Source organism: Eleutherodactylus coqui, chromosome 8 (assembly GCF_035609145.1).
Source record: "Eleutherodactylus coqui strain aEleCoq1 chromosome 8, aEleCoq1.hap1, whole genome shotgun sequence".
NCBI classification, from domain to species: domain Eukaryota; kingdom Metazoa; phylum Chordata; class Amphibia; order Anura; family Eleutherodactylidae; genus Eleutherodactylus; species Eleutherodactylus coqui.
In genome coordinates, this window is record NC_089844.1 from 186016394 (window position 1) to 186042894 (window position 26501).

General features: G+C 49.3%; 1 protein-coding gene across 1 annotated transcript in view; it reads left to right on the forward strand.

Moving 5' to 3' along the window:
• The window catches only part of LOC136577720 (growth/differentiation factor 8-like), a 52803-nt gene extending 29800 nt beyond the window's left edge, over nt 1-23003 (forward strand). The window contains exon 3 of the mRNA XM_066577638.1: nt 21907-23003. Coding sequence (XP_066433735.1) covers nt 21907-22287 — 381 coding nt within the window. The 3' untranslated portion in view covers nt 22288-23003. The remainder of the gene's footprint in view (nt 1-21906) is intronic.
• Nucleotides 23004-26501: the final 3498 nt, after the last annotated feature.

Consider the following 26501-nt stretch of genomic DNA (forward strand, 5'->3'; position numbering starts at 1 on the left):
GAGTGCTCGTTACTCGAGTCAAACTTTCAGTGATGTTCGAGAGTTCGTTTCGAGTAACGAAGCCCATTGAAGTCAATGGGCGACTCGAGCATTTTTGTATATGACTGGTGCTCCGCTAAGGTTTTCATTTGTGAAAATCTTAGCAAATCACCAAAGTCATGTAAAAAACACAGAAATGGATAGGGCAGGCGAGGAGCAACATGCAGGGCTGCATTTCGGGCTCCGAGGTCTCACTATTAAGCCACAATAGTGGCAAGAGTGAGACCCCCACCTTGCACTGTCAGCATAAAGATCGTTCTCCCCTGCCACAGCTGTAACAGCTGTGGCAGAGAAGAACGATGTTAGCCCATTGAATTCAATGGAGCCGACAATACAGCCGACTCCATTGAAAGCAATGGGCTGCCGGCGAGCGCGGGATGAATTTTCGGGAAGGGCTTAAAAATATAAGCCCTTCCCTGAAAATCATCCAAAACTGTGTAAAAATAAAAAATATATATATGCTCACCTTTTCCCGGCAGACGGAGTTCAGCCGCGGCTGGCCGGCAGTTCTCCTGAACTGCTGTGAGTAGTATTCAGCAGCCGGGGATTTAAAATCCCCGCCTGCTGAATGAGCTGCCTCTGATTGGTCACAGCCTCACCAATCAGAGGCAGCTCTCACTCACACCCATTCATGAATTCATGAATGGGTGAGAGCTGCCTCTGATTGGCTCAGCGCAGGGACCAATCAGGGGCAGCTCTCAGCTGTCAATCAGAGGCAGCACTCACTCACCCATTCATGAATTCATGAATGGGTGAGTGAGAGCTGCCTCTGATTGGTGAGGCTGTGACCAATCAGAGGCAGCTCAGTCAGCAGGCGGGGATTTTAAATCCCCGGCTGCTGAATACTACTCACAGCAGTTCAGGAGAACTGCCGGCCGGCCGCAGCTGAACTCTGTCTGCCGGGACAATCTGAGTATATATATATTTTTAATTTTTACACAGTTTTGGATGATTTTCAGAGAAGGGCTTATATTTTTAAGCCCTTCCCGAAAATTCATCCCACGCTCGCCGGCAGCCCATTGCTTTCAATGGAGCCGGCTGTATTGCCAGCTCCATTGAATTCAATGGTCAGTGCTCGTTTAATCGAGACGAGTACCGCGTGGTGCTCGTCTCGAGTAACGAGCATCTTGACCACCCTAATACTCGAACGAGCATCAAGCTCAGACGAGTATGCTCGCTCATCTCTAGTCACGATCTATATTTAAAAAAATTAATTGTGTGAATGGCCCATAAAATTGCTGTGAAGCATCTCTCTAAATGCTGTTGAATGTAGCTCTGGAAAGATGGCCGTCTGCCCCGATAGTCAGGTATAAACAACAGAATAAAATATCTTACAATCAGAAAATAAAACAGGTTAGAAAAATGGAAAATGATTATCCTTTTGGCTTTAATTAGTAAAAGAAAGGGGGATATATTCCGTTTAAAGCAGCTCTCTGGTTTTTCGACAAGAAAGAGGGAAGGAAGTAAATCCCCTGCAATCGTTCTGCTGCCCCTCTAATCCCCCAATTCTGGAAGCCATTTTTGGCCATTCAATCTTCAGACTACTTAAAGGGGTTGTCCCGCGCCGAAACGGGTTTTTTTTTTTTTTTTTAACCCCCCCCCCGTTCGGCGCGAGACAACCCCGATGCAGGGGTTAAAAAAACCACCCGCACAGCGCTTACCTGCATCCCGGCGGTCCGGCGTCTTCATACTCACCTGCTGAAGATGGCCGCCGGGATCCTCTGTCTTCATGGACCGCAGGGCTTCTGTGCGGTCCATTGCCGATTCCAGCCTCCTGATTGGCTGGAATCGGCACGTGACGGGGCGGAGCTACACGGAGCTACACGGAGCCCCATAGAGAAGAGGAGAAGACCCGGACTGCGCAAGCGCGGCTAATTTGGCCATCGGAGGGCGAAAATTAGTCGGCACCATGGAGACGAGGACGCCAGCAACGGAGCAGGTAAGTAAAAAACTTTTTATAACTTCTGTATGGCTCATAATTAATGCACAATGTATATTACAAAGTGCATTATTATGGCCATACAGAAGTGTATAGACCCACTTGCTGCCTCGGGACAACCCCTTTAATTCCCACAGTACAATTTTCTCTGATTGGCTTGTGCTGATCATGTGAGCTATTCTGGCCAATCAGAAAACAGATATAGTGCATTGGTAGTCTAACACTAGCAATGCACTGTGGGGCTTTAGTAGCCTGAAGTGTGCACCGGCCATCTTGGATGGCCAAAAATGGGATCTGGAATTGATGGATTGGAAGGATGGCATATAAGGACAGCTGCAGTCAATGTATCTCCCTTCCCTAACGGTCCTGGACCAGAATTTTATCCTGAAACTGCAGCATCAATTTAAGTTGCAACATTGCTGAGTACAGAGTATAAAGAGTATGAAGAGTATGCAGAACTTAAAGGGGTTGTCCAGTTACAACCTTGCTTCAATAGGGCTGTATGGGTTAGCATTTGTTGTGATAGCTGCCATCACCGAAGGTAAGGTGACCGCAGCAGCCAATCAGAGGCCGTAGTGTCACAGCTTGTTTTCCTTGCCTCAGCGCTCATATCCTTGGAATTGAGGAATGTGATAAGCTGCAGCGGTCACCTGATTTCCTGTGATGTCAGCGTCTGATCTCGGTGGTCACAGAGGATAAGTAGGTTTCAGTTTGGTATTTTAACCTATACAGCCTTATTGAAGCAGGATTGTCCAGTAAGTGGACAACCCCTTTAATAGGACAGCTATTGTAGTGCTAAGTGCGTGTTCATGCTAGTACTTAATCAAGAGGGGTGGCGTTAGGGGAAACATGCAGGCTTTCAGAGATGGTCCAGCCAGTCCACGGTAATTCACGCGCAGCGCAGGAGAAGTAAATAAACCATTGTTTTTAAGGTATGCTTTGCCCAGGAAGTCTAACAGAAAAACCTTACATTGAGCTTTACATAATTGTTTATCAGTGTAGGGAGTTTAATAGATCTAGCGCTAATTAGTTCTCTTTACCAAAGACGTAATATTTACAGTTATGTTAGTGCATGTGATCTGTGCTCGACTCTTCCTGCTCGGAAATTGTTGCCTCTGCCTGTATCCGAGAAACCATGGACTTGCTTCCTCCTCTGTGGGCTTCAACACTGACTTACCGACCCCCAAAGAGAATGTGATAGTTTGGATGGTGGTGAACCGATTTAGTAAGATGTATTATTTAACTGCTCTGCCTAGTCTTCCTAATGCCAAGACTCTGGTTATACTGTTTATTACCCATATTGGCAGACTTCATAGGCTGCCTTCAGTTTGTGTGAAAATTTCGTCTCTGTCAGGTTGGATGGGGCCATCTGTGGACAACCATTTCCAGGTCTCTCTAGAGATGTTCCATTGGGTTCAGGGCTCTGGCTCGGCCACTCAAAGACATTCACAGAGTTGTCCCTAAGTCATCCCTGTGTTGTTTGGGCTGTCTGCTTGCGGTCATTCTCTTGTTAGAAGGTTGACCTTCTACGCAATTTGGGGTCCCATGCGCTCTGGATCAGGTTTTTATTACCTTTGTACTTTGCTCCATTCAGCTTTTCACCATCCCTAACCTGTCTCTCTGTCCCACAGCATGATGCTCCCCCACCAGGCTTCACTGTAGGGATGGTATTGGGCAGGTGATGAGTAGTGCCTGGTTTTCACTAGACATAATGCTTAGAATTGAGGCCAAAAAGTTCCATCTTGCTTTCAACAGACCAGAGAATCTTGTTTCCCACGGTCTGAAAGTCCTCTAAGTGCTTTTTGTCAAACTTCAGGTGGATTTTCATGTGTCTTTTACTGAGGAGAGGCTTCTTTCTAGCCACTCTACCATATGACCCAGATTAGTGGAATGCTACAGTGATTGTTAACCTTCTGGAAGTTTCTCGCATCAGCTAGAGTGACCATTGGATTCTTGGTCACCTCTCTTGCCAAGGCCTTTTTTCCCAATTTCTTAGTTCGGTTGGTCAGCAGCTCTAGGAAGAGTTCTGGTTGCTCCAAACATCTTCCATATAAAACTTATGACGACTGCTGGGCTCTTGGAAACCTTTAGTTCTGCAGAAATGTTTTTACAGCTTCTCCAGATCTGAGCCTCCATACAATCCTGTCTCTGAGCAGTTCTTTCATCTGCATGGCTTGGTTTTGGCTCCGTCATGTACTGTGAGACCTTATGTCAGACCTTTACCACTTGACAATAAGTAGGGACTAGAGATGAGCGAGCACCAAAATGCTCGGGCGCTCGTTACTCGGGACGAAATTATCGCGATGCTCGAGGGTTCGTTTCGAGTAACGAACCCCATTGAAGTCAATGGGCGACTCGAGCATTTTTGTATATCGCCGATGCTCGCTAAGGTTTCCATTTCTGAAAATCGGGGCAATTCAAGAAAGTGATGGGAACGACACAGCAACGGATAGGGCAGGCGAGGGGCTACATGTTGGGCTGCATCTCAAGTTCCCAGGTCCCACTATTAAGCCACAATAGCGGCAAGAGTGCCCCCCCCCCAACAACTTTTACTTCTGAAAAGCCCTCATTAGCAATGCATACCTTAGCTAAGCACCACACTACCTCCAACAAAGCACAATCACTGCCTGCATGACACTCTGCTGCCACTTCTCCTGGGTTACATGCTGCCCAACACGGCCCCCCCCCCCCCCGCACGACGCAGTGTCCACAGCGCACACCAATGTGTCCCTGTGCAGCCTTCAGCTGCACTCATGCCACACCACCCTCATGTCTATTTATAAGTGCGTCTGCCAGAGGAACCGCAGGCACACACTGCAGAGGGTTGGCACGGCTAGGCAGCGACCCTCTTTAAAAGGGGTGGGGCGATAGCCCACAATGCTATACAGAAGCAATGAGAAATATAATTCTGTGCCACCGCCATCAGGAGCTGCACACGTGGGCATAGCAATGGGGAACCTATGTGCCACACACTATTCATTCTGTCAAGGTGTCTGCATGCCCCAGTCAGACCGGGGTTTTTTATAAATAGTCACAGGCAGGTACAACTCCGCAATGGGAATTCCGTGTGCACTCACAGCATGGGTGGCTCCCTGGAACCCACCGGCTGTACATTAATGTATCCCATTGCAGTGCCCATCACAGCTGAGGTAACGTCCGATTAAATGCAGGTGGGCTTTGACCCACACTGCATGCCCCAGTCAGACTGGGGTTCTTTAGAAGTGGACACATGTAGTTACAACTCCGTGTGGACCGACAGCATGGGTGGGTGCCAGGAAGCCACCGGCGGTACATAAATATATCCCATTGCATTGCCCATCACAGCTGAGGTAATGTCATGTTTAATGCAAGTGGGCTTCGGCCCACACTGCATGCCCCAGTCAGACTGGGGCTCTTTAGAAGTGGACACATGTAGTTACAACTCCGTGTGGACCCACGGCATGGGTGGCTCCCTGGAACCCACCGGCGGTACATAAATATATCCTATTGCAGTGCCCAACACAGCTGATGTAACGTCAGCTGTAATGCAGGTGGGCAAAAAATTAATTGGATTACACTGTAGGCGAGGGCCCCAAAAAATTGGTGTACCAACAGTACTAATGTACCTCAGAAAAATTGCCCATGCCCAACCAAGAGGGCAGGTGAAACCCATTAATCGCTTTGGTAATGTGGCTTAATTGGTAACTAGGCCTGGAGGCAGCCCAGTTAAAATAAAAATTGGTTCAGGTGCAAGATTCAACGCTTTAATGAGCATTGAAACGTATAAAAATTGTTTAGAAAAATTATATGACTGAGCCTTGTGGGCCTAAGAAAAATTGCCCGTTCGGCGTGATTACGTGAGGTTTCAGGAGAAGGAGCAGGAGGAGGAGGAGGAATATTATACACAGATTGATGAAGCAAAAATGTCCCCATTTTTGATGGTGATAGAGAACGATGCTTCCATCCGCGGGTGCAGCCTACGTATTGCTTAGGTATCGCTGCTGTCCGCTGGTGAAGAAGAGAAGTCTGGGGAAATCCAGGCTTTGTTCATCTTGATGAGCGTAAGCCTGTCGGCACTGTCAGTTGACAGGCGGGTACACTTATCCGTGATGATTCCCCCAGCCGCACTAAACACCCTCTCTGACAAGACGCTAGCCGCAGGACAAGCAAGCACCTCCAGGGCATACAGCGCGAGTTCAGGCCACGTGTCCAGCTTCTACACCCAGTAGTTGTAGGGGGCAGAGGCGTCACCGAGGACGGTCGTGCGAACGGCTACGTACTCCCTCACCATCCTTTTACAGTGCTCCCGCCAACTGAGCCTTGACTGGGGAGCGGTGACACAGTCTTGCTGGGGAGCCATAAAGCTGGCAAAGGCCTTGGAGAATGTTCCCCTGCCTGCGCTGTACATGCTGCCTGATCTCTGCGCCTCCCCTGCTACCTGGCCCTCGGAACTGCACCTTCTGCCACTAGCGCTGTTGGATGGGAAGTTTACCATCAGTTTGTCCACCAGCGCCCTGTGGTATAGCATCATTCTCGAACCCCTTTCCTCTTCGGGAATGAGAGTGGAAAGGTTCTCCTTATACCGTGGGTCGAGCAGTGTGTACACCCAGTAATCCGTAGTGGCCAGAATGCGTGTAACGCGAGGGCCACGAGAAAGGCATCCTAACATGAAGTCAGCCATGTGTGCCAGGGTACCTGTACGCAACACATGGCTGTCCTCACTAGGAAGATCACTTTCAGGATCCTCCTCCTCCTCAGGCCATACACGCTGAAAGGATGACAGGCAAGCAGCATGTGTACCCTCAGCAGTGGGCCAAGCTGTCTCTTCCCCATCCTCCTCATGCTCCTCCCCCTCCTCCTCCTCCTCAACGCGCTGAGATATAGATATGAGGGTGCTCTGACTATCCAGCGACATACTGTCTTCCCACGCCTCCGTTTCCGAGTGCAAAGCGTCTGCCTTTATGCTTTGCAGGGAACTTCTCAAGAGGCATAGCAGAGGAATGGTGACGCTAATGATTGCAGCAACCCCGCTCACCATCTGGGTAGACTCCTCAAAGTTTCCAAGGACCTGGCAGATGTCTGCCAACCAGGCCCACTCTTCTGTAAAGAATTGAGGAGGCTGACTCCCACTACGCCGCCCATGTTGGAGTTGGTATTCCACTATAGCTCTACGCTGCTCATAGAGCCTGGCCAACATGTGGAGCGTAGAGTTCCACCGTGTGGGCACGTCGCACGGCAGTCGGTGCACTGGCAGATTAAACCGATGTTGCAGGGTCCGCAGGGTGGCAGCGTCCGTCTTGGAGTTGCGGAAATGTGCGCTGACCCGGCGCACCTTTCCGAGCCGGTCTGACAAGTGTGGGTAGCTTTTCAGAAAGCGCTGAACCACCAAATTAAAGACATGGGCCAGGCATGGCACGTGCGTGAGGCTGCCGAGCTGCAGAGCCGCCACCAGGTTACAGCCGTTGTCACACACGACCATGCCCGGTTGGAGGCTCAGTGGCGCAAGCCAGTGGTCGGTCTGCTCTGTCAGACCCTGCAGCAGTTCGTGGGCCGTGTGCTGACGCTTGCCCACCGCTGTGCTGCCACGCCGTGCGACACCGACTGCTGGCGACGTGCTGCTGCTGACACATCTTGATTGCGAGACAGAGGTTGCGTAGGAGGAGGAGGAGGAGGGTGGTTTAGTGGAGGAAGCATACACCGTCGCAGATACCAGCACCGAGCTGGGGCCCGCAATTCTGGGGGTGGGTAGGACGCGAGCGGTCCCAGGCTCTGACTTGGTCCCAGCCTCCACTAAATTCACCCAATGTGCCGTCAGGGAGATATAGTGTCCCTGCCCGCCTGTGCTTGTCCACGTGTCCGTAGTTAAGTGGACCTTGGCAGTAACCGCGTTGGTGAGGGCGTGTACAATGTTGCGGGAGACGTGGTCGTGCAGGGCTGGGACGGCACATCGGGAAAAGTAGTGGCAACTGGGAACTGAGTAGTGCGGGGCCGCCGCCGCCATCATGCTTTTGAAAGCCTCCGTTTCCACAAGCCTATACGGCAGCATCTCCAGGCTGATGAATTTGGCAATGTGCACGTTTAACGCTTGAGCGTGCGGGTGCGTGGCGGCGTACTTGCGCTTGCGCTCAAACAGTGGCGCTAGCGACGTCTGGACGCTGCGCTGAGAGACATTGCTGGATGGGGCCGAGGACAGCGGAGGTGAGGGTGTGGGTGCAGGCCAGGAGACGGTAGTGCCTGTGTCCTCAGAGGGGGGTTGGATCTCAGTGGCAGTTTGGGGCACAGCGGGAGAGGCAGTGGTGCAAACCGGAGGCGGTGAACGGCCTTCGTCCCACCTTGTGGGGTGCTTGGCCATCATATGCCTGCGCATGCTGGTGGTGGTGGCTCCCCAGCTGATCTTGGCGGGACAAAGGTTGCACACCACTATTCGTCGGTCGTCAGGCGTCTCTGTGAAAAACTGCCACACCGTAGAGCACCTTGACCTCTGCAGGGTGGCATGGCGCGAGGGGGCGCTTTGGGAAACAGTTGGTGGATTATTCGGTCTGGCCCTGCCTCTACCCCTGGCCACCGCACTGGCTCGGCCTGTGCCCACACCCTGACTTGGGCCTCCGCGTCCTCGCCCACGTCCACGTCCTCTAGGCCTACCCCTACCCCTCAGCATGGTGTATTACCAGTAGTGCAGAAACAGAACGCTGTAATTAAATGTGCCGCTTATTGTCCTGTGGTTGGAGGCTGACTTCGCTTACCGAAGGCACAGCAGAGCCAGGAAATAAAGCCTGCTGTAACACTTAGCTGGCTGCGTATGAATTAGGAGGACAGCTACACCCATATATTTATATTCAATAAATATATGTCTTCTGTCCCTGCCTCACCACTACTGGCCCTGGAGTATGTAAAATAACTGCAGACTGTTGCACTGTGGACTGGAATACAGCGGTGATGTAACAGCCAACACAGAGCCAGGAAATAATTTTGCGCAAGCCTGCTGTAACACTTAGCTGGCTGCGTATGAATTAGGAGGACAACTACACCCAGCACAGACCCAGTACACTGAGGACAGTCACAGGCAGCCCAAATAGATTTTTTTTCCCAAATGTTTTTGGAAAAGCCCACTGCCTATATTCAATAAATATATGTCTTCTGTCCCTGCCTCACCACTACTGGCCCTGGAGTATGTAAAATAACTGCAGACTGTTGCTCTGTGGACTGGAATACAGCGGTGATGTAACAGCCAACACAGAGCCAGGAAATAATTTTGCGCAAGCCTGCTGTAACACTTAGCTGGCTGCGTATGAATTAGGAGGACAACTACACCCAGCACAGACCCAGTACACTGAGGACACTCACAGGCAGCCCAAATAGATTTTTTTTCCCAAATGTTTTTGGAAAGGCCCACTGCCTATATTCAATAAATATATGTCTTCTGTCCCTGCCTCACCACTACTGGCCCTGGAGTATGTAAAATAATTGCAGACTGTTGCTCTGTGGACTGGAATACAGCGGTGATGTAACAGCCAACACAGAGCCAGGAAATAATTTTGCGCAAGCCTGCTGTAACACTTAGCTGGCTGCGTATGAATTAGGAGGACAACTACACCCAGCACAGACCCAGTACACTGAGGACACTCACAGGCAGCCCAAATAGATTTTTTTTCCCAAATGTTTTTGGAAAGGCCCACTGCCTATATTCAATAAATATATGTCTTCTGTCCCTGCCTCACCACTACTGGCCCTGGAGTATGTAAAATAACTGCAGACTGTTGCACTGTGGACTGGAATACAGCGGTGATGTAACAGCCAACACAGAGCCAGGAAATAATTTTGCGCAAGCCTGCTGTAACACTTAGCTGGCTGCGTATGAATTAGGAGGACAACTACACCCAGCACAGACCCAGTACACTGAGGACACTCACAGGCAGCCCAAATAGATTTTTTTTCCCAAATGTTTTTGGAAAGGCCCACTGCCTATATTCAATAAATATATGTCTTCTGTCCCTGCCTCACCACCACTACTGGCCCTGGAGTATGTATAATTACTGCAGGGCGCAATGCTCTGCACAGCCGATATACAAAAAAAAAAAAAAGTGCAACACTGCAAAAAGCAGCCTCCACACTACTGCACACGGTTAGATGTGGCCCTAAGAAGGACCGTTGGGGTTCTTGAAGCCTAAAATACTCCTAACACTCTCCCTATAGCAGCTCCGGCACCAACAGCACTTTCCCTCCTCTATGTCAGAATGCATCTGTGGCGAGCCGCGGGAGGGGCCGATTTTTATACTCGGGTGACACCTGATCTCGCCAGCCACTCACTGCAGGGGGGTGGTATAGAGCTTGAACGTCGCAGGGGGAAGTTGTAATGCCTTCCCTGTCTTTCTATTGGCCAGAAAAGCGCGCTAACGTCTCAGAGATGAAAGTGAAAGTAACTCGAACATCGCGTGGTACTCGTCACGAGTAACGAGCATCTCGAACACGCTAAGGGCGAGCACCCACTGGCGTTTTTTTACCTGCGTTTTGCGTTTTGCGTTTTGCGTTTTTCCTGCACAGGCATAGAGATAACATGTGTTCCTGTCCACTGGCGTTTTTTTTGCGTTGCGTTTGCGTTTTTAACATAGGAGCTGTCAGTTGCATATGTGTCCTTATTTTTCTCCATGGAAATTAATGGAAAAGCCGCGAAAACGCCGCGAAAAACGCCGCGGAAAACGGGCGGAAAAACGCGGGAAACGCGGCGAAAACGCTGCGTTTTTTTCCCGCGGAAAACGCAAACGCCAGTGGGTGCTCGCCCTAATACTCGAACGAGTATCAAGCTCGGACGAGTACGTTCGCTCATCTCTAGTAGGGACCAAAATTAAAATGTGCATATATCTTGGGGCCACAGATGGCTTTTTAAGTAAAGGTAACCTATCTGTAATCATTACCTTTACTTATAAAGTAAGCTGCTAAAAACCCATCTGTTCTATAATTTAATGATTGAACTATTTTGCAAGCAGCTTTGCTATGCGGTACTCGCTGCACTGCCATCCAACGCTCCTGCACCGCTGCGGATTCCTGGGAGAAACTTTCTGCACCGATTTCTTCTTCTGTACCGCCGCTTCGGGGCCTAAAGGACCTTCCCTGACATCACACTCATGATTCCCTGATATCACACTACTCATGTGGCCAGCGGTGCAGCGAGGGACGGGATAGCAGGTGTCAGCTACATGTTCAACACTAGGTTCAAGTCACGCCGCTGCAAGCTGCTGTCTCTACCCTCATTGTACTACTAGTCATATATGATTCAGGGAAGTTCCATTAGCCTAGTCACCCTAGCCGCTGGCGGTTAGCATGACATGACTATAGTCCAACTGTAACATGACTATCTGCTAGCCTCTTGACATCATAGTCATGTCACAGTCCGCGGGCCACCATAAATCCTACGCCGGGCTGCTTGCAGCCTGCGGACAGTATGTTGTCTGCCTTATATAGACAGGGGGGTCTTTTAAGGTTATGTCTAGAGATGAGCGAACACCAAAATGTTCGGGTGTTCGTTATTCGGAACGAACTTCCCGTGATGCTCGAGGGTTCGTTTCGAACAACGAACCCCATTGAAGTCAATGGGCGACCAGAACATTTTTGTATTTCGCCGATGCTCGCTAAGGTTTTCATGTGTGAAAATCTGGGCAATTCAAGAAAGTGATGGGAATGACACAGAAACGGATAGGGCAGGCGAGGGGCTACGTGTTGGGCTGCATCTCAAGTTCACAGGTCCCACTATTAAGCCACAATACCGGCAAGAGTGGGCCCCCCCCCCCCCCTCCCAACAACTTTTACTTCTGAAAAGCCCTCATTAGCATGGCATACCTTTGCTAAGCACCACACTACCTCCAACAAAGCACAATCACTGCCTGCATGACACTCCACTGACACTTCTCCTGGGTTACATGCTGCCCAACCGCCCCCCCCTCCCCCCCCACAGCGCACACCAAAGTGTCCCTGGGCAGCCTTCAGCTGCCCTCATGCCACACCACGCTCATGTCTATTTAGAATTGCGTCTGCCATGACGAGGGACCGCAGGCACACACTGCAGAGGTTGGCACGGCTAGGCAGCGACCCTCTTTAAAAGTGGCGGAGCGATAGCCCACAATGCTGTACAGAAGCAATGAGAAATAGAATCCTGTGCCACCGCCATCAGGAGCTGCACACGTGGGCATAGCAATGGGGAACCTATGTGCCACACACTATTCATTCTGTCAAGGTGTCTGCATGCCCCAGTCAGACCGGGCTTTTTAATTCATAGACACAGGCAGGTACAACTCCCTATTGTGAAGTCCCTGTCGACCCACAGCATGGGTGGCTCCCTGGAACCCACCGGCGGTACACAGAAATATCCCATTGCATTGCCCAACACAGCTGAGGTAGTAATGTCGTGCTTAATGCAGGTGGGCTTCGGCCCACACTGCATGCCCCAGTCTGACTGGGGTTCTTTATAAGTGTACAGATGTAGTAAAAACTCCGTGTGCACCTACAGCATGGGTGGGTGCCAGGAAGCCACCGGCGGTACATAGAAATATCCCATTGCATTGCCCAACACAGCTGAGGTAGTAATGTTGTGCTTAACCCTTTCCAATCCAATTTGTATATGGTTTTCCTAGGGGGCTTACTCTTTTTCTGCTGTTATACAACGGCGCTATATGCTGGCTAAAGCCAGTACTGCATGAGCTGACACGTAGGATAGGCTCCGACAGCAGAGAGGCTGGCAATATACAGTAAGAGAACCCCGACGGACGTCTACCAACAACGGAGCTGTACAGCCTTAAACCCTAATGTCTTCACAGGTCACACAGTGGACTGGAAAGGGTTAATGCAGGTGGGTTTCGGCCCACACTGCATGCCCCAGTCAGACTGGGGTTCTTTACAAGTGGACACATGTAGGTTAAACTCCCTGTGGACCCACTGCCTGGGTGGGTGCCAGGAAGCCACCGGCGGTACATAGAAATATCCCATTGCATTGCCCAACACAGCTGAGGTAGTAATGTCGTGCGTAATACAGGTGGGCTTCGGCCCACACTGCATGCCCCAGTCAGACGGGTTCTTTAGAAGTGTACAGATGTATTAAAAACTCAGTGTGCACCTACAGCATGGGTGGCTCCCTGGAACCCACCGGCGGTACACAAAAATATCCCATTGCATTGCCCAACACAGCTGAGGTAGTAATGTCGTGCTTAATGCAGGTGGGCTTCGGCCCACACTGCATGCCCCAGTCAGACTGGGGTTCTTTACAAGTGGACACATGTAGGTTAAACTCCCTGTGGACCCACTGCCTGGGTGGGTGCCAGGAAGCCACCGGCGGTACATAGAAATATCCCATTGCATTGCCCAACACAGCTGAGGTAGTAATGTCGTGCGTAATACAGGTGGGCTTCGGCCCACACTGCATGCCCCAGTCAGACGGGTTCTTTAGAAGTGTACAGATGTATTAAAAACTCAGTGTGCACCTACAGCATGGGTGGCTCCCTGGAACCCACCGGCGGTACATAAAAATATCCCATTGCATTGCCCAACACAGCTGAGGTAACGTCAGCTGTAATGCAGGTGGCCTAAAAATTAATTTGATTACACTGTAGGCGAGGGCCCACAAAAATTGCTGTATCAACAGTACTAATGTACATCCCAAAAATTGGCCATGGCCAGCCAAGAGGGCAGGTGAAACCCATTAATCGCTTTGGTTAATGTGGCTTAAGTGGTAACTAGGCCTGGAGGCAGCCCAGTGTAACGACAAATTGGTTCAAGTTAAAGTTCCAATGCTTTTAAGCGCATTGAAACTTATAAAAATTGTTCTTAAAAATTATTTGAGTGAGCCTTGTGGCCCTAAGAAAAATTGCCCGTTCAGCGTGATTACGTGAGGTTTTAGGAGGAGGAGCAGGAGGAGGAGGAGGAGGAATATTAGACACAGATTGATGAAGCAGAAATGTCCCCGTTTTGGATGGTGAGAGAGAACGTAGCTTCCATCCGCGGGTGCAGCCTACGTATTGCTTACGTATCGCTGCTGTCCGCTGGTGGAGAACAGAAGTCTGGGGAAATCCAGCCTTTGTTCATCTTGATGAGTGTTAGCCTGTCGGCACTGTCGGTTGACAAGCGGCTACGCTTATCTGTGATGATTCCCCCAGCCGCACTAAACACCCTCTCCGACAACACGCTAGCCGCAGGACAAGCAAGCACCTCCAGGGCATACAGCGCTAGTTCAGGCCACATGTCCAGCTTCGACACCCAGTAGTTGTAGGGGGCAGAGGCGTCACCAAGGATGGTCGTGCGATCCGCTACGTACTCCCTCACCATCCTTTTACAGTGCTCCCGCCGACTCAGCCGTGACTGGGGAGCGGTGACACAGTCTTGGTGGGGAGCCATAAAGCTGGCCAGGCCCTTAAAGACTGTTGCACTGCCTGGGATGTACATGCTGCTCGATCTACGCACATCCCCTGCTACCTTGCCCTCGGTACTGCGCCTTCTGCCACTAGCGCTGTCGGCTGGGAATTTTACCATCAGCTTGTCCGCAAGGGTCCTGTGGTATAGCAACACTCTCGAACCCCTTTCCTCTTCGGGAATCAGAGTGGGCAGGTTCTCCTTATACCGTGGATCGAGCAGTGTGTACACCCAGTAATCCGTAGTGGCCAGAATGCGTGCAACGCGAGGGTCACGAGAAAGGCATCCTAACATGAAGTCAGCCATGTGTGCCAGGGTACCTGTACGCAACACATGGCTGTCTTCACTAGGAAGATCACTTTCAGGATCCTCCTCCTCCTCCTCCTCCTCAGGCCATACACGCTGAAAGGATGACAGGCAATCAGCCGGTGTACCGTCAGCAGCGGCCCAAGCTGTCTCTTCCCCCTCCTCCTCATCCTCCTCATGCTCCTCCTCCTCCTCCTGTACGCGCTGAGAAATAGACAGGAGGGTGCCCTGACTATCCAGCGGCATACTGTCTTCCCCCGCCCCCGTTTCCGAGCGCAAAGCAGCTGCCTTTATGGTTTGCAGGGAATTTCTCAAGATGCATAGCAGAGGAATGGTGACGCTAATGATTGTAGCATCGCCGCTCACCACCTGGGTAGACTCCTCAAATATACCAAGGACATGGCAGATGTCTGCCAACCAGGCCCACTCTTCTGAAAGGAATTGAGGAGGCTGACTCCCACTGCGCCGCCCATGTTGGAGTTGGTATTCGACTATAGCTCTACGTTGTTCATAGAGCCTGGCCAACATGTGGAGCGTAGAGTTCCACCGTGTGGGCACGTCGCACAGCAGTCGGTGCACTGGCAGCTTAAAGTGATGTTGCAGGGTGCGCAGGGTGGCAGCGTCCGTGTGGGACTTGCGGAAATGTGCGCAGAGCCGGCGCGCCTTTACGAGCAGGTCTGACAAGCGTGGGTAGCTTTTCAGAAACCGCTGAACCACCAAATTAAAGACGTGGGCCAGGCATGGCACGTGCGTGAGGCTGCCAAGCTGCAGAGCCGCCACCAGGTTACGCCCGTTGTCACACATGACCATGCCCGGTTGGAGGCTCAGCGGCGCAAGCCAGCGGTCGGTCTGCTCTGTCAGACCCTGCAGCAGTTCGTGGGCCGTGTGCCTCTTATCGCCTAAGCTGAGTAGTTTCAGCACGGCCTGCTGACGCTTGCCCACCGCTGTGCTGCCACACCGCGCGACACCGACTGCTGGCGACATGCTGCTGCTAACACATCTTGATTGCGAGACAGAGGTTGAGGAGGAGGAGGAGGGTGCTTTAGTGGAGGAAGCATACACCTCCGCAGATACCAGCACCGAGCTGGGGCCCGCAATTCTGGGGGTGGGTAGGACGTGAGCGGTCCCAGGCTCTGACTCTGTCCCAGCCTCCACTAAATTCACCCAATGTGCCGTCAGGGAGATGTAGTGGCCCTGCCCGCCTGTGCTTGTCCACGTGTCCGTAGTTAAGTGGACCGTGGCAGTAACCGCGTTGGTGAGGGCGCGCACAATGTTGCGGGAGACGTGGTCGTGCAGGGCTGGGACGGCACATCGGAAAAAGTAGTGGCGACTGGGAACTGAGTAGCGCGGGGCCGCCGCCTCCATGATACTTTTGAAGGACTCAGTTTCCACAACCCTATACGGCAGCATCTCAAGGCTGATGAATTTTGCTATGCGGACGGTTAACGTTTGAGCGTGCGGGTGCGTGGCGGCGTACTTGCGCTTGCGCTCGAACACTTGCGCAAGCGACGGCTGAACGGTGCGCTGAACTACACTGCTGGATGGGGCCGAGGACAGCGGAGATGAGGGTGTGGGTGCAGGCCATGAGGCGGTAGTGCCTGTGTCCTGAGAGGGGGGTTGCATCTCAGTGGCAGGTTGGGGCACAGGGGGAGAGGCAGGGGTGCAAACCGGAGGCGGTGAACGGCCTTCGTCCCACCTTGTGGGGTGCTTGGCCATCATATGTCTGCGCATGGTGGTGGTGGTGAGGCTGTTGGTGTTGGCTCCCCGGCTGAGCTTTGCGCAACAAAGGTTGCACACCACTGTTCGTCGGTCGTCAGGCGTCTCTGTGAAAAACTGCCAGACCTTAGAGCACCTCGGCCTCTGCAGGGTGGCATGGCGCGAGGGGGCGCTTTGGGAAACACTTGGTGGATTATTCGGTCTGGCCCTGCCTCTACCCCTGGCCCTGGCCACCGCACTGCCTCTTGCAACCTGCCCTGCTGATGCCCTTGACTCCCCCTCTGAAGACCTGTCCTCCTGAGTAAGCGTTGCACACCAGGTGGGGTCAGTCACCTCATCGTCCTGCTGCTCTTCCTCCGAATCCTCTGTGCGCTGCTCCCTTGGACTTACTGCCCTTACTACTACCTCACTGCAAGACAACTGTGTCTGATCGTCATCATCCTCCTCACCCACAGAAAGTTGTTGAGACAGTTGGCGGAAGTCCCCAGCCTCTTCCCTCGGACCCCGGGAACTTTCGAATGGTTGGGCATCAGTGACGATAAACTCCTCTGGTGGGAGAGGAACTGCTGCTGCCCAATCTAAGCAGGGGCCCGAGAACAGTTCCTGGGAGTGTTCCCGCTCCTGAGCAGGTGTCATTGTAGTGGAGTGAGGAGGCTGGGAGGAAGGAGGAGCAGCAGACAGAGGATTCGGATTTGCAGCAGTGGACGGCGCAGAACTGCGTGTTGACGATAGGTTGCTCGAAGCACTTTCTGCCATCCAGGACAGGACCTGCTCACACTGCTCATTTTCTAATAACCGTCTCCCGCGTGGACCCATTAATTGGGCAATGAATGTGGGGACGCCAGAAACGTGCCTCTCTCCTAATCGCGCAGCAGTCGGCTGCGACACACCGGGATCAGGAGCTCGGCCTGTGCCCACACCCTGACTTGGCCCTCCGCGTCCTCGGCCGCGTCCACGTCCTCTAGGCCTACCCCTACCCCTCAGCATGCTGTATTACCAGTGATTTGATTTCACAGGCAGGAAATAAATTGGCGCAAGACTGCAGGCCAAATATAATTTTTTCCCTTTTTGGAAAACGAAAGGCCCCACTGCCTCTAGTGAATGAATAATCTAAGTTTAATAACTGTGCTGTGTCCCTGCTAATGTGTCACAGAACGTGAGGGTAGCAGAGTTATTATAACTCTTGGAGAGCAGGTATTTTTTTTCCCAATTAAGGAAAGCAAATGGCGAAGCCAGCAGTAAAGCGTAGCTGGGTGCGTCTGATTTAGCAATGTTGTTCAAGCAGCTCACACGTGTCCACCGCCCTTAGGACGGACAGAGGCTGGACAAATAGATTTGTTTTCAGTTTTTTTCCACCAAAAGGCAGCACTGCGTATATTCAATGAACATGAGAAGTTTAATAACTGTGCTGTGTCCCTGCTAATGTGTCACAGAACGTGAGGGTAGCAGAGTTATTATAACTCTTGGAGAGCAGGTATTTTTTTCCCAATTAAGGAAAGCAAATGGCGAAGCCAGCAGTAAAGCGTAGCTGGGTGCGTCTGATTTAGCAATGTTGTTCAAGCAGCTCACACGTGTCCACCGCCCTTAGGACGGACAGAGGCTGGACAAATAGATTTGTTTTCAGTTTTTTTCCACCAAAAGGCAGCACTGCGTATATTCTATGAATAATAACTGTGTTGTGGCCCTGCCTATACAATTCTTTCCCTGCAGTATCAATGGAGGGTGCAATGGTCTGCAGAGGCGATTTTGAGAAGCAAAAAAAAATGCAGCACAGCTAACAGCAGCCTGGACAGTACTGCACACGGATAAATATGGCCCTAGAAAGGACCGTTGAGGTTCTTGAAGGCTACACTCACTCCTAACACTCTCCCTGCCTATGCAGCACTTCTGTCCCTAATGCCAGGTGCAACGGTCTGCAGAGGCGATTTTGAGGAAAAAAAATTTGCCACTGCTAACAGCAGCCAACACACAGCTATCAGTGGCCCTAATAAGGACCTTTGGGGGGTCTTGAAGCCTACACTAACTACCAATTCTTTCCCTACAGCAGCTCCGGTACAAACAGCACTGTCCCTCATCTAACTCACACCGCATCTGAGGCGAACCGCGGGAGGGGCCGACTTTTATGTTCGGGTGACACCTGATCTCCCCAGCCACTCACAGCAGGGGGGTGGTATAGGGCTTGAACGTCACAGGGGGAAGTTGTAATGCCTTCCCTGTCTTTCAATTGGCCAGAAAAGCGCGCTAACGTCTCAGGGAAGGAAGTGAAAGTAACCAGAACACCGCATGGTGTTCGTTACGAATAACGAACATCCCGAACACCCTAATATTCGCACGAATATCAAGCTCGGACGAACGCGTTCGCTCATCTCTAGTTATGTCTAATCAATTGAATTTCCCAGGGGTGACTCCAATCAAGGTGTAGAAACATCTCAGAGATGATCAACAGAGCTAAATTAAAGTGTCCTACCAAAGGATGTGAATACTTATGTCAATGCAAAGTGTTCTTTTTTCATTTTTTTTAAAAAGATTTCTAACCTTCTGTTGTCACTTTGTCATTATTAGACATCGAGTGCAGAATAATGGAAAAAAACTACTATTTTTTAATTAGCACGGGGAAACGTAAAAAGTGAAAAAGACAGAAGATGTTCTGAGTGCATTCTCAAATGCTGACCATCTAGCTAAGAGGTTTCATCAGCAAAATCCTTCTAAGCTGGATCCTGGGGTCCTGAGGTCCCTCTTTAGAGGGGGCATACTGGCACATCAGGTGCAACATAGAAGCGGATCCAGGGTGATGTCACAACATCAGCCCAGCCCACATAACTGCAGAGTTAGCACATGCTCCCTGTCGTTTGGCGCTGATGTGTGCACACCTATCTGCTGCAGTGGAGTTTCATTGGTTGGCAGGTAGGTCGGGTCCCCCAGCCTGCACTCAACCATTACTGTAGTATATATGTAGTATATATACTCCGGCCCTTGAACTCAGCTGTTGTCGGTTAATCATCTGCATAGTGGAGTTCTGGTCCATTGGTCAATGGCTGAAGGGATATTCCCACTGGAGACATCCATTTTTTTTCCATGGGATACATTATAAATACCTAATGGATGCAAGTTCCTCATCCTTGGCCTGGTTAGCTGGATGCTGAACCCCGCATCCAGGCATAGAAATGCTCACTTGCTGAGCTGTTTCCATAGCACCTATAGAATTGTGAAAGCCGCATGCATGCATGGCTACTGCCCCATTCATCCTCTTTGTAAACCCCTTGATCGGCAGCCACCGCACCAGCTGGGTTGGAGTTCAGGTGATCCCATTGTTGAAATAGGCGCAGGTCGCAGAGGTCAATATGTTATAAATGTAAAGATGTAGCAAAATATATCTTAGCGTGTTAAATGCACAGTGACAGTAAACTTTACCTTGACTAATGACTTTTGTTGTGTTGGGTCAATGTAAAGCTTGTTGTAACTGTGTAAGTGTCAAAGCCTGTCTGTATTAAAATAACAAACTGGCTATACTTACCCCCCGGCTGCCCAGATTCCAGCACGGCAGTCCCGCTGTGGTCCCTGCCTTTGTTAAGACAGCAGCTGTCACAGCAAGTCAGGTGACCTCTGTAGCCAATGAGAGGCTACAGCGTCTCCTCTTGTTCTCTTGGCATCGGTGCTCACATCCTGAGTGTCGATGTAAGAAATTCAGAAACCCGATTTCCTGTGACATCATCTGCCACTAGAAACGCCAGGGCCACAGCGGGACTGCAGCACTGATTCCGGGTGGAGGGGTAAGTATACCTCTGCTTGTTATTTCAATACAGGCAGGCCTATTAAAGGGATGTTGTGCAGTAACCGGGCAACCGCCTTTAGGAAAGTCATAAGCAATGAAAGTTAGATATGTTTAGAAAAAACTTTTTAAGCTGAAGTTTGCTTTAAAACAAATGTTAAACAGTATGTGTTTTTTTTACTGGATGTATGTCACCTGCGTTCCTTGCGTGTTTTTCACACGTCTAAAATACACAAAACATAGCAAAGACACATTTAACATGCATATCTGCTGCATATGTTAAATTCCCATTGCCTATATTGGTGTGTATTACCCACATATTACGTACCTAAATAGGAAATTACTGTGTTTTTCTCTCACATGCATGAAAAAACGCAGGTATGAGTGGCCCAAAATGATTTAATGGGTTTTTCGCGGATGACATACACATTATGTACAGGAAGAATGCCTCTGTAGTGCCGCACGCATTGGAGCATGGCGAGTTGTGTTCTCATGCAATCCGTGATTAGAAAAAATCCCCACAAACTTCTATGTTCTTATGTGCAAAATTGGAGGCACAAGCAAGGCAGTATATATATTAATTAAGCGAAAACTGACCAAAAAAAGAGAGAACGACAGTTCTGACCGATCATTTAGCGTAAACTTTTAAGTAGCTACTCAGCTACTTAACCCTTTGCAATCCAATTTTGGATTCAGGGTTTCCTAGGGGGCTTTCTCTTTCTGCCATTATACAATGGAGCCATCTGCTGGCTAGAGCCAGTACTGCGGTATGGGACATGCTGGAGAGGCCCCCAACAACAGAGCAGCCAGTAATATACAGTAAGAATACCCTGCTGGATGTCTTCTAACATTGGAGCTGTACAGCCTTCAAATAGAATGTCTTTAGACGTCAGACAGTGGATTGGAAAGGGTTAAGAGCAATTAAGTGTGCAAATGAAGCCTTCCCTGACCTCAGTTAATAGGGGTATAATCTGCATTCAGATCCCCAAGGGCTCTTATCTGCTTTCAGCTCCTTTGTTCTCCGATGGGAAACAATGCTATCAGCACTCCCCGTGGAGAACCCCTGATAAGAGTGATGGACGATTTTTATGTTGGACTGAATTTAACGATCAGCTAGCAGTGCACGAAAAAGTGTTTAGACGCAGCGATGATCACTAAAATGATCACCTTTCAGCGATTTTTGAGTGATCCTCGCTTCGTGTAAATTGGCATTAGGGCGGCTTCAGACGACCGTATATCAGCTGGGTTTTCACGCCCAGCTGATACACGGTGTCCCTCTGTGCAGGGCGAGGAGGCAGGAAGAGCTGGGAGCAGTGCTCTGAGCTCCCGCCCCCTACCTCTATTTGCAATAGGAGGGGTCGGGACGGGGCAGACCTAAGTTCCGGAAAACCTAGCCCCACCCCCTCTCCTGGATTAGTAGAGGTGATGTCTTTGATTTCAGACATGTACACCTTCAGAGTTTAGTGTGCACTTTAAAAGAAACCTTTAAGTTATACCCAAATCGATTGGTCCGTGGTGGTCACACCCTCTCCGATAAGACCCATCCCCCTTTTGGAAAAGTGGCTGGGCTGGCGGTGAAGGCTGACAAATTGCAAAATTTTTGCCCAAATGGCCTGTGCAAAATTCTGCAACTTTTCTATGGTAGAAAACTGACGCACAGCCTTCTTAAAGGTCCCCGAGTATACTAATTACAGGACACGAGTTTTTTTGTATGTGATCAACAGAAGATTGTCTCAACTGTTTTGTATTCCCCTTTTTTCAACAGATGCCATTTATTGAAGTGAAGGTGATAGATGCACCAAAACGGTTCAGAAGAGAGTCTGGCATTGACTGCGATGAGCATTCAACTGAAACCATGTGCTGCCGCTACCCATTAATAGTAGATTTTGAAGCTTTCGGGTGGGACTGGGTCATCGCACCCAAGAAATACAAAGCAAACTATTGTTCTGGAGAATGTGGAATAGAATATCTGCAAAAATACCCCCACAGCCATGTTGTTAATCAGGCCAACGCGAAGGCTTCCACCGGGTCGTGCTGCTCCCCAGCCAGACTGTCTTCTATCAATATGCTTTACTTCAATGAAGACGCAGAAGTCCTTCAAGGTAAAATTCCAGGAATGGTCGTCGACCGCTGCGGATGCGTATAAGGCACTTTATGGTGACATCTGGACAGTTCCAGCTAAAGATTAGAATGTACATGTAAAAACATAAGTTGCCTCAAATATAAAAAAAATCCTCTAACAAAAAGTGTCAATGATCCTTTATTGAGACGCATTTCAGAAACTGTAACCTAAAATGTGAAAGAATCAGGAGATTAATCTATAATGTGAAACATTTCTGAGCAAGAAGGATTTGCTCTCATTTTATAAGGAAGGCTTAGTAGAACTAGAAAATAAAGATGTAAGACGATGGGGGGGGGGGGGAGAAAAAATATTTTAAAAAACTTGAATGTGTAACATAAGATGCCGTATGGGAAGAGCTGAGTACATAGAGGTTTACAGTGTGGTATATAGTTTTGTCAGTTGGTGCTGAAAGTAACAGGGACAAATAGTAGAGCAAATTGAAGTTTTACCTTTGCTTTAGTCCCTTCATATTTATACAGTAAGCCATGTGGCCGACTACTGTGAACATCTTGAGGCCAGTCTAAATCTACTGGGTGTCTCAAGAATTGTGGAAACACTCATATGGAAAGAAAACTGTTTGGCAGACTGTGATTCCATTTTTCGTACAAGCTGTGGGGAAAAGATAAAACCTGTTCGCTTATGTGACCAACATGACGGCCATTTTGAATGTGGCCATCTTGGATTAAACTCTAATTGTTCCAATGGGAAGGTCGGTGTGTGATATATCAAGCTGGAAGAGAATTTCGCCTGAAAAACAATGATTTGCTTCATTTTAACATAACTTTATTTGTCCTCATGTTAACACAGAGATTTTCCTCCATTACTGGCAATGTGAAGGATGGCATTATCTCAAGCAGAACGTGTTGATATAGTCCTTACGTCAGGTGAACAAAGCACCCATTATCACTGCAGTTCTTAATCAATACCACCCAACCAGACTTCCATTACCCACAGTACAGGTGCCAAACTTCTTTCCAAATTCTGAGAAACAGGTTCTATATCACTATTGGTAATGGGAGGTCTGGTTGGGTGACATTGATCAAAATCTGCATTGATGACACATGTGCTTCATTCACCTGACATAAGGACAATCTCAACACAACACGTTCTGCTTGAGCTAACACCATTATTCACAGAATCATCACTGTGGTATCATGAGCATTAATACCGTTATGTTAAAATGAAGTACACCCTTGTTTTTCTGGTGAAATTCTCTGCCGCCCTGATATATCACACACCGATGTTTTCATTGGAAAAATTGAGTTGAACACAAGATGGCAGGATTCAAAATGGCCGTCATGTTGGTGACATGACCTACCAGGTTTTCCTTTTGCCCCGAAGCTTGTATGCAAAATTAGATCACTGTCTGCCAAACCAATTTCATTCTATATGGGTGTTTCAACACTTTTAGACCCCTGTATGTAACCATCTGGAGGTCCTTTGTGTGGATTTATCTTGCTGATGATTTATTCATATAGGCAGCACAATCCTTCCTTCCCTTGTTGAACTTCATAGATAGATATCTTTATGCGTGTGCATGAATCATTATATTCCCTTAAAGGGGTCATCCCATCAGTAGTTTTTGGGTGCCATAATTTGCATCTGTACAAAGTCATAGTTTGGCCCTGCATCATTCTCTTGGGCTTACCTGCGGTTTATCCATATTTTTGGATCTAGTTCTTACTTTTCTATGGTATGCTGAATTATAGTCTACCTAAGTTTTCAAGAATATTTTCACAAGCAGCGCAGGCTCTTATTGGCCATCACTTTGCTACTATTTGCACCCGAAGGGAAGGGGGGGGGGGGGCAGAGGGGCTTTATTATTTCAATTTTCCACATAGATATTTAACTGCTGCGCTGCTGTTAGCAATCCACTTTCTGGAGGAGTAGAGGGTTCAAAGTAATGAGCCTGTACTGTGCTGAGTGGAACTTACTGTCCCTCACTTCGCCAGCTGCAAGTCAGCATCTGAATGCCTGCCCCTAGTGGCATACATGGATGAGATGGGGCCTCATAGCAAAAATTTAAATGAGCCCAAGGACAGTGTTTGATTATTTTTTTTTGCTTCATGCCCTTTTAAAGAGACCCTTGGGTCACTTCTTCACCTCCTTGTTTGCTAGCAATATAGTTTCTCTTTGGAGGTAGGTCCTACATATGGTCTTGCTATTCAGCAGAAAAAGGGATGATGCAATCACAGCTGGGGCCCCTTATCTCCAAGGGCCCAGTAGCAGTCACATGGTGTGCCTCGATGGTACATACACCCTTGCCCGCCCCTCAGTTGCATGTAGTAACTAGCAGTGTCCCCATGTCCCTGTTACTAGAGAAGCAGAATGCCTAACGACAGGCAGTGGATTGCAAAAGGTTCTGCAAGGGAGACCCCTATATTACAAGATTGATTATACACACATAGAATGTTAGATGAGCAGACATTATGTGAAAAGCTCCTGGCCATTTAAGGTGACATGGAGATAGTCAGGATAGCTGCAGAAATTCATTAGGCTATCGTTTCTCCATGTTAATACATTGTGGGGATTCATATGAAGCAAGATCACAAGGACCGAGTTCCAGTATTGGTGGTTACAGGGTTCTCTACTGCCAATATGGCAATCAGACAGGTTAGATCAGTGCAAGTCCATAAACTGCGACAACTACTGATATTAATCCAAGGTGCAACTTTCATTTCTCCTTGTACAGCAATATACAAAATGTACGTGTATTTATCTCCGAATGTTCTGAATATGTTATTATCTACAAGTTTACTGCATAAGAAGTGAAAATAATAAGCTGCATAATAAGTTCAATTTACTGTCATCACAAATGGCGCTACAGTCTATGTTTTGTAAAAGCCAGATTACCAACATTTAAAGGGATCGTCCACTGGCTACTGTTTATTATTTCTGTAGCTATAGAGTAGGGAATCCCACTGTTTTCTAATTACATGTATATTATCCCAATCCTCACATCCTTAGCTCTCTTTCACACGAGCGCATATCGGCCACCGTTTTCACGAAAAAGCACCCAGCTGGGCCAATTTAGCGCCAGGCGCTTTCACGCCGGGCTGAAAAGATGGTCCTGGAACTATCTTTCTGGCCGGAATATGTCGGCCACTGCATAGACTCCTATGCAGTCAATGACAGCGGCTGGAGAAGGGAGGTGGGAGGAAGTTTAGCAGCATGACTGCTAAACTCCTTCCCACTTCTCTCCTCCCCTAAGAACCACCCCATTCTGCCTCCCCCATTGCTGGCTGCAGACAAGGGAAAGGATCGGGGGCTTAGCTCTGCCCCTGTCCCCCCCCCCCCCCCTCCTATTGCAAACAGCCAGAGGGGAGAAGGTGAGCTGGCGGGGAGGAGGGAAGGGGCAACGTCAGATTCGTGCACCCGTTCACGCGTTTTTACGCATCAGATAGTAGCGTATATCGGCCGGCCGGCCGTGAAAGCAGCAGCAGATATACGCTCATGTGAAAGAGCCCTGACTTATACATGTACAAGCATCACACACAATACATGCAAATGTTTTAAGCAGGTGTGGAAAAAATAAGGCAAAGTAAGATATTTTTTAAAAAGTTAAGGCATTTGATTGGCTCGAAATTTATTCTGCAGCAGGACAACAACCCCAAACATCTATCCAATGGCATTAGGAACTATAATCAGTTTAAGGCTAATGCCATGAATCACCGCCCGATATCGCGCTCGCCAACATGCGATTTTGCTATGGCTATGAGGCGGTTTTATAACAAAACCGCCTAGCATGACTTCGGGGAGGTAGTGATCCTCTACCGCGGCTCCTGGAGTTTATCCCATTGTTTTCAATGGGGAAACCGTGCGTCGCACCGTACCACGTGTACCTAGCATGCTTTATGAAGCTGCTGCCAGCGCCATTGAGAATAATGGGTGAGGTGATGCAAGAGTGCGCTCCAAAATAGGCCGTGCCACGAATTTTTCCTACGCTGCAATGAATGCGGGAGTAAAGCAAAAAAATCGCTCATGTGTATGACCCCATTCAAAGAGTGGAGTTCATATTCGTGTGAGATTTGTGCGTCTTAGAGCCATGTGAAAGAACAGGGAGTCCTGGAAGTGTTGATTTGGCCCCACAGAGCTCTGATCTCACATCATCCAGTCTGTCTGGGCTACATGAAGAGACAGAAGGATTGGAGCGAGCCGACATCCACAGAAGATCTGGGCTTAGTTCCCCAAGATGTCTGGGACAACCTCCCTGCCGAGTGCCTTCAAAACCTGTGTGA